General features: G+C 36.9%; 1 protein-coding gene across 1 annotated transcript in view; it reads left to right on the top strand.

Annotated features, from left to right (window-relative positions):
* The window catches only part of RAB3GAP2 (RAB3 GTPase activating non-catalytic protein subunit 2), an 80130-nt gene that overhangs the window by 43700 nt on the left and 21924 nt on the right, over positions 1 to 14506 (top strand). Inside the window, exons 11-20 of the mRNA XM_040985703.1 lie at positions 679 to 758; positions 889 to 978; positions 2529 to 2668; positions 4268 to 4484; positions 4992 to 5135; positions 5355 to 5437; positions 6156 to 6220; positions 9827 to 9917; positions 11660 to 11787; positions 14119 to 14332. Coding sequence (XP_040841637.1) covers positions 679 to 758; positions 889 to 978; positions 2529 to 2668; positions 4268 to 4484; positions 4992 to 5135; positions 5355 to 5437; positions 6156 to 6220; positions 9827 to 9917; positions 11660 to 11787; positions 14119 to 14332 — 1252 coding nt within the window. The remainder of the gene's footprint in view (positions 1 to 678; positions 759 to 888; positions 979 to 2528; positions 2669 to 4267; positions 4485 to 4991; positions 5136 to 5354; positions 5438 to 6155; positions 6221 to 9826; positions 9918 to 11659; positions 11788 to 14118; positions 14333 to 14506) is intronic.

Raw genomic sequence — 14506 nt, 5'->3', positions numbered from 1 at the left:
GATCAGTTAGTCTTCTTAATTCTTCAGGTTAATTAAAACCGTTCTAAAGTCACTGCGAAGCAAACCTCTTATTTCTGAAGCCTTGAGTTCTCTGGCAGCCGAGTTGTCTTCACCTGTTGATGTACTAGTCAGAAGCTCAGTGTTGTTAATGTTGTCAGCCCTCCAGGGATATGAATGCATGAGAAATTTTAAAGGCCAAAGAAGCTGCCAACTATAGTTTGTACGAGGTGAAAATTATTTCCTAAAATAGGGAAAGATTAAGTGTTAGATTTGGCAGTTCTTATTTCTCACTTACAAAAAAGCCGCCTCAGAATTGTCCAGACTGTTTTTCTATTTTTATTTGAAAAGCGAAGGCAAGAAATAGAGGTGGAGGGAGGCTCTTTTGTGAGTACATAAGAAATCCTTAATGCTTAGCCCAGCTAGAACAATGGTGTCTTATTACCCTCATTTAGGATTTATTTTAAATAAGGTAAAATAGAGTAGTAATGATTTCATTTTAAAACTATAGTTAACATTTTCTATTGCTCCTAAAATAAAGTTTTTAGTGTGCCCTCTGAAAGAGACTGGAAGTACTACTAGTCCAGGCTTTACAACCTTTCAGGACTTTTTAATGTAAACCTTGTTGAATGTTTATTTGTAAGCTATTAAGTCTTCTCTTTCAAATATTCTGCTTTTCAGGGAAGCACACAACCATTATTATCTCATGTTGCACTAGCAGTTGCAAGTAAACTCACTTCTGCTTTATTTAATGCTGCCAGGTAATTATATAACAATTAAATTTACAAGTCTGTGATCTGTATCTAGCTTAGTTTTAACTTACATTTAAGAGTTTACACTTTAAATTCTAGAAGTCCCTCTACTTTTATTGTAAATTTTCTTTCTTCTCAGTGGTTGGCTTGGCTGGAAAAGCAAGCATGAAGAAGAAGCTGTCCAGAAGCAAAAGCCAAAGGTTGAACCAGCTACCCCATTAGCTGTAAGGCAAGTCTGGAGCACTTCTTAAATTGTAGTATTAATTAATTCATGATTTTCAGTGTTCTTATTAGTTGACTTGATCTCATGAGCTGTAAGAACTTTTGATAGTCATTAATATGAAGAATTTAAAAAAAAACTATTTATTTTGAAAGAGTTCCAAGGAGATAGGAAGAGACAGGTTTTCCATCCACTGATTCACTCCCAGATGACCACAGTCACCAATAGTGGACCGAGCTGAAGCAAGGGGCTTCTTGATTTCCGGCATGGGTGGCAGTAGCTAAAACACTTGTGCCATCTTCTGCTGCTTTTACCCAGGTCATTAGGGAGCTGGGTGGAAAGTGGAACTGCTGAGACACAAGCCAGATCCCAAATAAGACCCTGGCTGCGTCTATGCAACACACCAACCCTTTAATTTGGTTTTTAATCATTTCATAATACACTTAATAAAAGTAACACCATGAAAGAAAATGGAACTCCTCCCTTGTAGATATTCTTTGCCCAAGTAGATTCAACTAATTATTATTAAAATGTATTTTATCTTCTAAGACCTTTTTCATCTTTTTAAAATATATGTATTATATTGTAACACGTCACATATCCTATATTCAGCCAAGAATCAAGAAATTAGCCACAAGGCCCTGTAGTTACAACAGTTTGAGCATTTTGTCTCAGGGCCTTCTCTCAGAGTGAGTGCTCCTGGTCCATTTTAATTACCTCCTTTTTTTGCTCACTGTTCTAATGAGGTTGATGATAAACCATATACTTTAGAAATAACGATTTAGCTATTTTTATTTATGTCTGAGAGGTAGGGAGAATAAGATTGAGACAGAATTCTCATCCCTAATGGGAGGTAGTGAGAGAACAGAGAGAGAATTCCTGTCTACTGGTCCACTTTACAGAGGCCTTCACTGTCTAGGGTGGAATAATCCAAAGTCAGGAGCCAGCTACTCAACCCAGGTCTTGATCCACATGGGTGCTGAGAAGAGTTCCTGGCTATCATTACTGCTTCCCAGGGTTGCCTTCAGCAAGAAGCTGGAGTCAGGAACCAAAGTGAAATTCAAACCCAAGTGTTCAGATACAGGGCATGAGTATTTACACTAGTGTAGACTAAATACCCACCCTTGAGATAACTGTTTAGGCAGAGAAAAGTTTTAGTTCTGGCAAATGATATCAGTGTCAGCAATTTATGCCTAAAATAGAAAAGAACTGACATGAAACAAAAATTTGAAGTACACAAAAGATATCTGTGTAGAAGCAACATATTATGAAATTTAATTGATAGTGAGGGTCTTCTTTTTTATAACAAGTTTGTTAAGAAAAAAATAGTCCATAGAAATATAAGGGGAATCTGTATAGAAACCCAACATATGACTATATTTTTATTTTATTGCTTTTAGTTGCTTTAGATTACAGATATTAGGTATGATTAACTGTTAAGCAAGGTTCATATTTCTTTAGATAAAAATAGGTGTGACATTTTATTTATGCATTTTATTGTTGTGCATGTCTGCAGATTGGAACATGATTTGAGCCTTTTGTTTTCTTTTAAATATCAGATTTGGACTTCCAGATTCTAGACGCCATGGTGAAAGCATATGTCTGTCTCCATGTAACACACTAGCAGCGGTCACTGATGACTTTGGCAGAGTCATTTTATTGGATGTAGCTAGAGGCATTGCAATACGCATGTGGAAAGGTACTTCTTTACAAAAATTTCTTTACAGAAAGAAGTTAATTCATGTTTTATTAAGAGTTGAGCGATGTTATTATCCTTCAGTTTCTGAATAATGTTCATTAATCCTTCAGATTTTTCTAACAAAATGAACTCAGATTGGTAACACTTGGTCCCAGTGTTAATTGATCGTTTAAGTTTGATCACCTCACGGACACTTGTAGAACCTGTGCCTTATGCACTTTCTGTAAATTGTCAACTGTCCTCATCAGTTTATTAATTCAGCTTCCTCAGCTACAATCATTCTTCTTCATAAGGGCACTCTTGATCTAAATGTTCCCAAATCTAGAATGCTACGTCCATCAGATTCAAGATAGAAGAATGTAGCACACCCGTCACCCCTGATTATATCTACATACCCGTGTACTTGGATCAGTCCACTTAGCTTATCAATAACAATGGCACAGAGTTTCGTTTAGCTGCTAATAAATCAGTGGTTTGATGTAATTATCAGTTACCATGGTGTGCTAAGGAACCCCACTCAAAGGCAGACCAGCTGTCCCCTTGGGTTCAGAGAAGAAAGAGAAGCTACCTGTCAGTCAAGTGCACTTGGCAGAACCTACCCACAGTCTTTGTCATCTTTATGTACAACTTAGTAGCCAGGACTTAGTTAAGAGAGACTGAGTACATTGTCCACCTGAGTTTAAAAAAAAAAAAGAAGTCCCTGAATAAAGAAGATAATGAGAGAATATACTCTTTAAAGTCATCTGGAACATAACTTGTCAGCAAAAATTATGAAAACCATAATGAAGGTACCATCTTTACAACATGAAAAAGAATAAGTTTGAGGATATCACGTCACTCTGAACCAGGTTGAGGCCCCTGTCACCTTCCTGCCAAACAAGCTGTACAGGGACAGGCAGACATAGTCTTCATCTGCTGTTTAAAGAATACTGCTGACCATCCTCATTTCTCAGTGCCTGTCTCCTAGACAACATCAGGGTTGAGAAGGTACAGCTGTACCATTTGCCCAGATCCATGTTAGTGCTGGCCTTCTCCTGTCTCTGCAGTTTATGCAGTCAGTTTTCTTTTCCAGGTGTGCTAGAGATGGTTGCATCAGTTGTCCATGAGAGGGATCATCCTCAAACTGGAAGAAAGCATTAACTGCTGCTTTCCTTTGCTCGTGCAGGAACTTTCTTCACTTTACAGCACTTGTTTTCCCTCTGTCAACCACCAAGGGGCTTGAATAGCAGGAAATCAACTTGGGCATGGGGGAAGGTGGTGTGTGTGTATTTTAAGTAGACTTTTAACTGAAATCCAAACCTGGTCATCTCCCCTAAATATTTTTGAAGTAGGGAATCTTTTAGTAAGAGGGAGAAATGGAGATAGGAGTAGGTAGCGATACTCAAGAGGCTTCAATTTTGTCTATTAAAGAAAATAATCTAAAGCAAATTAAGGTTGGTGACTGATTATTTACTGTATTTATTGTTAACTTGTCTGCCTAAGATATTTGATAGGCAAAGGTAATGCCCCATCACTCTTCATATATTCCCCAGTGCTTGGGGAGACTGCTGCTGAACCTTGACGAATTAGCTAATTACCTCCCCCTTCTCTCTACCCAAGGCTACCGTGATGCACAGATTGGGTGGATTCAAATTGTAGAAGACCTGCACGAAAGAGTGCCAGAGAAGGTGGACTTTTCTCCCTTCGGGAATACTCAGGGTCCAAGTCGAGTAGCCCAATTCCTTGTGATTTACGCCCCAAGAAGGGGCATTCTAGAGGTGTGGAGCACACAACAGGGACCTAGAGTAGGAGCTTTCAACGTGGGAAAGCACTGCAGGTAAGTTGCAGGCCCTGGTGTTTTTCTAGCTACAAAAAGAAATACAGGAATGCTTTTATTAAAATAAAGCTTTTGTTACAGCTACTCATTAGGCTGCAAGTTATTGGAAATTGTAATGTTCTTTACTATGGCTTTTTCTGTGAGTGCCTCATACATAATTAAGGATGAAGTACTTAATAATAAAGAAATGACATTGAAAATGCCATCATTGCCTGTTGAATTAGGTCACTTATGTTGTCCAGGCTGAGAAGGAGAAGTTCCTTCAGATTCCCCTGCTGATGATGTTATATGAGCTGACTGGTTTACTGTTGAATGTAGGCCTGACTCTGTCTTGATTCCTGCTTCACATACATTTTCATATCAACATGTATTTGCCCCAGTGCTCCTAAACTGGCAGTATTATAGATGTCTCTAAACTTGTAAATCTGTAAGGTTCTCTAACTAAGACTCCTTTTGATATTTCTCTGTTTTCTAATATGTTGCCATGTTGGTATGTGATTTCCTTAGGCTGCTGTATCCTGGCTATAAAATAATGGGCTTGAATAATGTTATCAGTCAGAGTTGGCAGCCACAGACTTATCAGATCTGTCTTGTGGACCCCGTGTCTGGAAGTGTGAAAACGGTGAATGTTCCTTTCCATTTGGCACTGAGGTAAGGCTTATTGAGTGTCTGCCGACTGATGTTCCTCTGCTAACATTTTCTAGTCTCTAGGAACTGAGATTTGCTTTATAGCTATTTTGTTCTTTTTTTGTCTTTAGACTGCTACTTTTAAAGCTAAATGGGAAGCGTATAAAGGTGAAATGGGAGTAAGTTTTAGCTAGAATGAATGCATTTGACATCCTGTGAAAAATGTTACATTTATTGTTTTAGTGATAAGAAGAGTGAGCGAGCCAAGGATATGCATTTAGTGAAGAAACTATCAACTTTATTGAAAATGAAATCTCCCAATCTTGGTAAGCATCCCTTAAGTAAAAATAATTAAGTATATTGTCTTGTCATCTTAAAAGCAATAAAATATTCTGAATAGATCAGTCACAATATTTAAATGGGGGCAGGCATTATGGAATACCACTGTCAGACACATTATTGGAGAGCTGGGTTGAGCCCCAGCCATTCCACTTCCAATCTAGCTTTCTACTAATGAAGCCTGCGAGGCAGCAGATGATTCTTAGGTGCTTGGGCCTCTGCCACCCACTTGTGAAGCTTGGTTGGAGTTCCAGGCCCTGGTCCTGCACCAGCTCTGGCTGTAGTAGGCTTTTGGAGAGTGACTTTGTGTTTGGAATATACCTCTGTCTCTTCCTTACACACATTCATTCTTTTTTCATCCTCCGCTCCCCCTGCCCCTGTTACTTAAAAGGCACCTGTTACTCTGCCTTTTAAGTAAATTAAAATAAATAAATATTAAGTGTGTATATGAATGCATCAATGAGCTCTTTAATAGTTCCTTTTCAAATGAGATGTACAAGTAATTACTTTTACTTTTTATTGGAATTGTGCAATGTAAGAAAGAAAAAAGTATGCCATCTTAGAGATGTTGAAATTTATAACATAAAACAATTATATAAGAAAACCCCACAATTCTTTGGACTGACAGATAATACAAATGTTAGTTTACTTTAGAATATTTTGCCATAATATTAAAATGTAAAACTTTTAATTTTGTATTCATAGATTCAGTTGAAACAGAAATAAGGGAATTGATTCTTGATATTAAATACCCTGCAACCAAAAGACAAGTAAGTGTATTTAATGAGTTTTTGTACTTATAGCTATTATACAAATATTCACGATTTTGAAAAGTTTTACAACAAAAGAAACTTATCTTTTAATTCCATTTCCATGCACTTTTTGAATTACCCTGGTACTCCACAATTCAATTTTTTTTATTTTCCTATTTATCACCAAACATGACAGATTAAAGTCTTCATGGTTTTAATCTTACTTATCCATTCTTATTTTACCATGTGGATGTTTCTGTTGTCTTTCTCTTTTTAAAAGTGTTTGTTATTGTGACTAGCATATTTATATATAACATTATTTGGATTACAGAGTAATGATAAACACATGTGTATGACTAGCCATCTCAGAGACTGCAGGCTAGGACTAAAGGGGCCTGCCTTTCTCAGTTTCATGTCCTCCTCCTGTCCCTAAGGGAGCCACAGTTCAGAGCATTGTTTCTCTCTCCTGATAGTTGCATCATTTCTTTGTGGCTCCTTTGAAATATACTGATGCATTTTCTGTCTTTCTGAGCTTTTTTATAAATGGCGTTGTTTTCTATGTCTTCTGTGACTTCAGTTTTGCCTTCAATATTACATTTATACATGTGTGTATCATATTTATATGTACTCTATTAATTTATGTAGCTGTAGTTGTACCTGTAATTGATTCATTTAGCATACCATATCAATTTTGCCTTGGAAACTATTTATCCACTCTCTTGTTAATGAACATTAAGGTGATTTCCAGCTTTTTCTCCATTACAAAGAATGGTGCTATGCTTGTCCTTATAGCAATCTCAGAGTATACTTCTGCAAGTTTCTTTTGAGTTTATACCTAAGAGTAGAATTGCTAAGGTGTGAGCTTCTTTAGCTATAATAGCTGATGACAAATAGCTGATGATGAATAGCCGTAATAGCTGATGTTTTTATTAGGAGTAGTAGTAATAATTAGTATTAGTTGTACTGATTTATATTCCCTCTAGTATTTTATAATAGAGCCCTTGTAGCCCCATAGCCTCAGCATCCCATAGTGTTGTCATGCTTGTCACCTTTCCTTAGTTTTGTAGCTATTCCCATGGTAATTGATTGCGATTTCTTTTACTGTAACTTTTTTATTCACCCTTATCTTAATGCTTCCTATGTCTTAACTCCATACATTCTTGCATGTCACTTCAACCGCCATAGGTAACACCTAACTCCTACTCTATTTTACGCCAGAACCAGATAGATGATAAATATTTGTTTCCTGTTATTTTATGTATATTAGTCATAGCTACTCAACTGTTCCCTCTTCAACTTTTTCAAACACTTTCAAGTAGGAGCCTTACTAAATAATTCCTTATAATTGACAACATCTAAAATAATGCTTCTGAGAATATAAGAGGAAAAAAAATCACAATGATTTTTTCTAATTCCCTGGCACATCACCCAACACTCCTGCCAATAGGCACAGCAGTTACATTCTTAAGCTGATTCTAAGTGTCCTCTAGTTTCATTCAGTTCTGACTCTTTTTGCCAGGAAATGCTATTAGATCCCAGAGGTTAGGGACCCAGTTCCACAAGATTTCACTTCAGACACCTGGCTTCCTACTAACCTGCTGTGAATTGGGGCTTCAACAACACCCTCCTCGGTTTTAATTGATTTGCTAGAATGGCTCACAGAATTTGGAAGAATACTATACTTATATTTTCCCATTGTTGTAAAGGATGTCACAGAGGAGTCAGATGAACAGCCAACTGGAAGAGAGGCTTAGAACAAGGAATAAGGGGAAGGATGCAGAGCATGCATGCCCCTTCTTGGTGAGCCACCCTCCAAGAACTTCCATATGTCCAACAATCCGAACGCTCACCCCCATCCTGTACTTTGGAGTATTCACGGAGGCTGCATTATGCAGCCATGATTGATGACATCTTCACCAGTGATGATCAGCTCGGCCCCTCTCCCCTACACAGAGTTCAAGGGATGGAACTGACAGACTCTGCTAGCACTGCTTTTGCTCAGGAAATTACAATGATTTGACTAGCTTGTTTGCCTCGTTTTGGGGATAGAGACCAACACATATTCTTATTATTGCATACCAACATACAGGGGAGAATGTTGTCATTTCTGTTGTAGTTATTGTTAGAAACGCATTTATTGTGGAACACAGATGTCTCAGTGACTTCTTTTTTTTTTTTCTTTTTTGGTGCAGCTGGCAGTGTTGTATCTCATTCCCCCAAGGCGGAGTCTCAGTTGTTACAGATGATCCCGTGATGATAATGTTGGCATGTAGAGCCAGCAGTAGAGAAAGTCACAGCCCTGACAACCCTCAAGAAGCTAGGACAGTACAGACAGCCTTGTTTGTTTTTTGTTGCTGTACTACCAAGTCATGCATGGAGTTAGGAATTTTAAAAATGTTGGATGGCATGTATTATGACACGATGGTTAAGCCACTGTTTGGGATGCCTGAGTCCCACATCCAAATGCTGGTTTGAGTCCTGGCTATTCAGCATTTTTCTGATCAGGTTTCCTGCTAGCCCATTCTGTGAGGCAACAAGTGATCACTCAGTACTTGGCCCCCTGACACTGCTTGGCTGACCTGAGTGGGTGTTCCTGCCCCTGGCTTCATCTTGGCTGAGCCCTGGTTGTTCAGGAGATTTAGGGTGTAACTAGTAGATAGAAGATCTGTTTCTCTTGCTTTTTGCTCTCTGCACTTCTAGTAGATGAAAATAAATAGATAGTTGCAAAACACAACAACATAATTATCTATTGTTTTATAAGACTAAGAAAGGGAGGGACCCACATTAGGCTTTGGGAGACAGAATGATGGGAGGAAAGTAAGCGAGATGCTAGCCTGGTGTAGTTGTGAGCATATTTGTTCTGGGCTCTCTCCCCTTATGGCCGCTTCTTTGGAGGACTCAGTGTTAAGTGTGACATTGTGAGACACCTTTGGAACTCATTTCTCACCCATAAACAAACAGAGGTTACTGTGTAGTGATCTGATGTTTGTCTCATGCTACATTCTCAGTCTATTAGAAACCCAGTTGAATATGCTGATATGAAAGAATGAATATGAATTTTGTATACATTTTAATCCCTTGATGCTGAGGGTTGCTACTTTAGGAATGAGGAAATATTTCAGAAATGATGATGAAAGCTCTTAAATATCTACCGGGAAAGGTAGTTATGGTGGTATGGAGCACATGTGCTATGCCTGGGATGGCCAATAGATTTAGCCACTTATGCTCGAATGAAATATTTAAGTTATAACTAAATCACTGTGAGCTTGTATTATTGATAGGGCAATAACTTCTATTTTCGCTTTATACCTAGGTGTAGTATAGGTTTATTCAGATTTTTGTTATTAATGAAGATGTTAAGATGTAACCATTCTGTTAAGTACCAGTTCCCTTCTAGTAATTATTGTCTTAGTCTGGACTTTTTGTCAGTATACCATATTTGGCATGACATGAGGTGGATTACACGACACTTGGGATACAATTTAAATTCTGAGATATATGTATAAAGATATCTTAAACGTGTAGATTCTTGTTGCAATTTGGTGTAGTGAAAATATACACATAAATGTAAAATTTCAGAAACATTGCCTAAATTATGAGAATTGCTCATTATCTTTTTTCTAGGCTTTGGAAAGCATTTTGGCAAGTGAACGATTACCATTTTCTTGCCTTAGAAACATCACCCAGACATTAATGGACACTTTGAAAAACCAAGGTAATAGAAATGTATCATGAAAAATAAAAAATTTTAAAAATACATTAGGCAGTACAAAATGCATAAAATAGATATTTTACCTAAAGTTGTGTACTTTCTATTAATTCCTGTCTTTCTCAGCTCACAGTCTTTATTATTTGAGTCTGTGGTTGACAAATTATAGCTTGAACTGCAATTGCTTTTTCAAATAGATTAAAAAAAAACCAGAAAGATAATAGGGCTTGTACTGATTAAAAGTTGTTATGGTCTCGCATCAGATTCTGTAACTTTGGTAATAAAAAGCTGTTTATTATTCTGGCTGCTATGATATTACTTTCAAATGGAAATAACATGTAAGGAATGGGAAGCATTTTATACCTTGAGTATTTGGAAACCTTTTTATTCTTGATGTATACTGTTGGTGAATATATTGTGTCTTATTTTAAAAGAAAAGTTTATTCAAAAGGGAAAATTGAAGAGAGATCTTCCATCTGCTGGTTCACTCCCCAGATGGCTGGGGTTGGGGTACGTCAAGGCCAGGACCTAGAAGTTTCATTTGGATTTCCCACATGGGTACGAGAGTCCCAGCACTTGAGCCATCCTCTGCTGCAAGTTAAGCTGCCACCTGGGAATTCCGTTTCAAATCCTGGTTATTCTGCTTCCCAATCCAGCTACCTGCTAATGCATCCTCAGAGGCTGCAAATGATGACTCAGGCTCTGTGCCCAGCCATCCAAGTGAGAGTTCTAGGCTGGATGGAGTTCTAGCTGCTGGTTTTGCCTGGTTCAGTCCTGGCTATTGTAGGCATTTGGGGAATGAAAATGTGAATTAAATATGACTCTTCACTTGGTAGCTCTGCCTTTCAAGTTATAAATAGGAAAAAATAAAATAGAATTTTTTAAAATGCCATGTTTTTTAAATACACAGTTTTTAAATATATAATCTTCTAATGATCCTTACACTGTCCCTTTCCACTTTCCAAAAAAAAGAAAAGAAAAAAATGGGGCAGTTTTCATTGGCTGCTTTTTTTCCCCCAAGGTTTATTTATTTATTTGAAAGGCAGAGAGAGAGAGAATAAGAGAGAGCGCTTTGATCTGCTGGTTCATTCCCCAGGTGGCTGCAGTAGTTAGGGCTGGGCCAGGCTGAAGCCAGAGCCTGGAACAGATAGGGTCTCCACCACAGGCTGTGAAGCAAAAAAAAAGACATAGGTTATTTTCTGCTGCTTTTATAAGAATATTGACAGGATAGTGAAGTCTGAAAGCAGAGCAGCCAAGACTTGAACCACTTGAACCAGTGTTCACAACTGATGATGTTGTTGCAAGTGTTGGTTTAACACACTGAACTACAATGCAAGTGCCAAAGTTGTGTTATCTTTAGCCACAATGAGTAAGACCAGGCAGCTTTGTATTTGGGTGTCCTTGATATGAGCATAAAGAACAGCAGATGAGTTTGGATTAAAGGAAAATATTTTCAAAGATGTTCCCAGGTCAAATCTTTGAAATTTGAATATTTGACAAAAATAGTTCTTTTGTCTTCTTGTCTTTTTTCCCTGTTCCTACTAGAGCATTTTATTTCATTTAAAAGGTTAGATTTTTATTGTAATGGAAACATTACCTTTGTTTTGAAAATATGGTATAACTTCAGGCATCCCAATATTTAACAAAACATCAGAAAGTAATATAACAGTAAGAGATTTAATGAAATGAAACCTAGCTATCAGTCCGTTACATTTTAATTCCTAATTATTTTTGCTTCTGCTTTTTAGAGCTTGAATCTGTTGATGAAGGATTGCTACAGTTTTGTGCCAATAAACTGAAATTACTGCATCTCTATGAATCTGTCAATCAATTAAATTCCCTTGATTCTCATTCTGACACACCATTCTCTGATAATGTGAGTAACCCAAAGTTTAGTGTTTTTTTTTTTTCCAAGGATTTGTTTTTACTGGAATGCAGATTTACAAAGAGAAGGAGACACAGAGAGAAAGATCCCCTGTCCACTGGTTTACCCCCACAAGTAGCCACAATGGCAAGAGCTGAGCCAATCCGGAGCCAGGAGCCAGGAGCCTCTTCCAGGTCTCCCTTACTGGTGCAGGATCCCAAAGCTTTTGGCCGTCCTCAACTGCTTTCCTGAGCCACAAGCAGAGTTGGAAGGGAAGTGGAACAATCCAAAGTCCACATGGGATCCCAGCGCATGCATGGCTAGAACTTAAGGCACTAGGCCATCACACTGTGCCCCAAAGCTTAGTTTTACATTAAATGTGTTTTCATTTTTTTAGTTTTTAAGTTAGAACTAAACAGGTTATTTTTTAAGTTTAGTACGTTTTATTTACAAACTCCTCTGCTGAGTCTTTGTGCCTTGCTATTATTGGATTTTTTTATTTACACAAGAACATTATATTTTGTTAATCCATTTTTATTGCCCTTGAATCATTTGGTTTTGTTCAATTATTTCTTCAAGGTAACATAAAACAACTTTTTAAAACAGAATTTGTACTAAACTGGATTAAACAATGCTGTGTTTTAAGGAAAAACAAATGATCTTTCAAAATGTAAAGCACCAGTTTTTCTGTTATTAAATTCATATGGCTTCCTCATTTGTATACTGAAATAAAATATAGTTTAAGATACTTTTTATGCCAAAATATTAAAAATAATCGTAAGATATATTTTCATAATGTTAGTACCTATTTGCAAAACAGAGTGACAGCTCCTTATAATCTCTTTGCAGTGCAGTGCTGTTTGCTTCTCAGCAGCGTGCCCAGCATTCTTGACTTTCCTACAGAGATCTGAAGTTTTGCTTAGTGGGAATAGGATCAATTAGAGTCCTCTCTTCACAAATTCCTATGTGACACTGGGCAGTTTCCTTGGCCTCAGGACTTCATGTCAACTTGAAATTAATGACTTGTCAAGTCACTGATAATTTTTAATTATCTAGAATGTTTGAAGGGATTAAGCTGGGAGCATTTAATTTTAAATTTACAAATGTAAGAATAAAAAATTTTAGAAAAAATCAAAGATTTTCTCTGTAGTGGAAACAACCCCCACACTCTATATTCTCTTTTACTTTTGAGATGATATACATCTGTGCATGATAGTCCCAAGCCATCATAAATGATCACACAGCTTTTTAAGGATCTTTCAGATTTCTGTCTACTAAGCAATAGTGTAAAATCATTTTAACTAACCAGAAAGTCCAAGCTGATTAACTGATGACCACAAGATTGCCTCTACACTTCGCATTTTCTTCCAATATGGAAGAATCACGGAATTAATAATCAATTGGCAAATTAATTTTTTTTTTAAGAATTAAAACCCTGTTTTGCTCTAGACCCATTCGGATGCTTCAAAAACATGCTGTTGGATCTAGGCTGAATGGTTGATTTTGTACATAAAAAATTAAAATTTGAAAAAGGTCATTTTTCCCATTTGAAGGACATAATATATAAAAGGTCGCATGTAAGTTTAGTGTATGGAAGTATAGATATGTGTTTTATAGCATTTTGTGGTTTACTTTTTGTTTAAAAAATTAGTATTCTAAAGTAAATAAACGACACTTGTTTAAGAATGCAGCTTAAGGTTCTTGATGGGTAAGGAAGATTTGCTTGCTGTGAAAAATGTATGGTCTTTGAGTGTGCAAGTGCATTTGTATACATGTCCCTAATTTAGAAAAGTGATAGTAGTGTCAAGAAATGTTTCTGAATAAATGTTGTGGGAAAATAATTCGAGGGGCTGGCAGGTTCTGTCTGTGACTTTTCAGTCTTGGTATCCCTGAGAGTCATATATTTATAGATGTAGATGTAGTGGGAATTGTATCCTTATGTTTTTATTATGAAGTTTTTGTAATGCTTTGTTTAGTAAATAAACTTTAATTTCAAGTAGTTCTTTACTTTCCTTACAATGATGGGAGCTGCAATAGACACCCATTGTAGTCTTTATTCAGAGTACACAATATGATGTTTCTTGAAAATGTCTTAAACTTCCAACATTTTACAAGAGTAATGGACTAAAGAAGGGCCTAAAATGATACTTTTTAGTATGTAGTGTTTTGAGATTAGTTCACTTTAATCTCCCACTAAGCAGAATGCATTATAGCTGTTATATTATTTTAAAAAGTCAAGTTTTGCTTGCAGCCTTGAGTTTCAATTCAGATAGTGGAGTTGGTACACGAGGTTGATAATGTGAAGAAAGACAGTCGATGCAGACTTTTTTTTCTGTTTTTAAGGACTTGGCTGTGTTGCTAAGGTTGGATGAAAAGGAGTTGCTTAAGCTGCAGACATTGCTAGAGAAATACAAGCAAGAGAATACCAGGACTACTCTGCGGTTTTCTGATGATGAGGATGGAGTGTTGCCTGTAAAAACATTCCTGGAATATTTAGAATATGAGAAAGACACGCTCAATGTAAAGAAGATAAGTGAGGAGGAATATGTGGCTTTAGGTAGGTGAAAATAAACCACTTCTGAATCCTACCTCTTCTCAAAGGAATCCTGATGGGAGAATTCAGCAGCTCAGAAATGCATTTTGTTTTGAAATTAACTAAACAATTGAATGTATATTGTTTGTTCAACACAAGGTAATCCTGATGCAGCGTCATACAGGATGTATCATATTA

The sequence above is a fragment of the Ochotona curzoniae genome, unplaced genomic scaffold (genome assembly GCF_017591425.1).
Source record: "Ochotona curzoniae isolate NIBS_2020 unplaced genomic scaffold, NIBS_Ocur_1.0 contig_430, whole genome shotgun sequence".
NCBI lineage: Eukaryota > Metazoa > Chordata > Mammalia > Lagomorpha > Ochotonidae > Ochotona > Ochotona curzoniae.
This window is presented reverse-complemented; position numbering and strand designations above follow the sequence as displayed.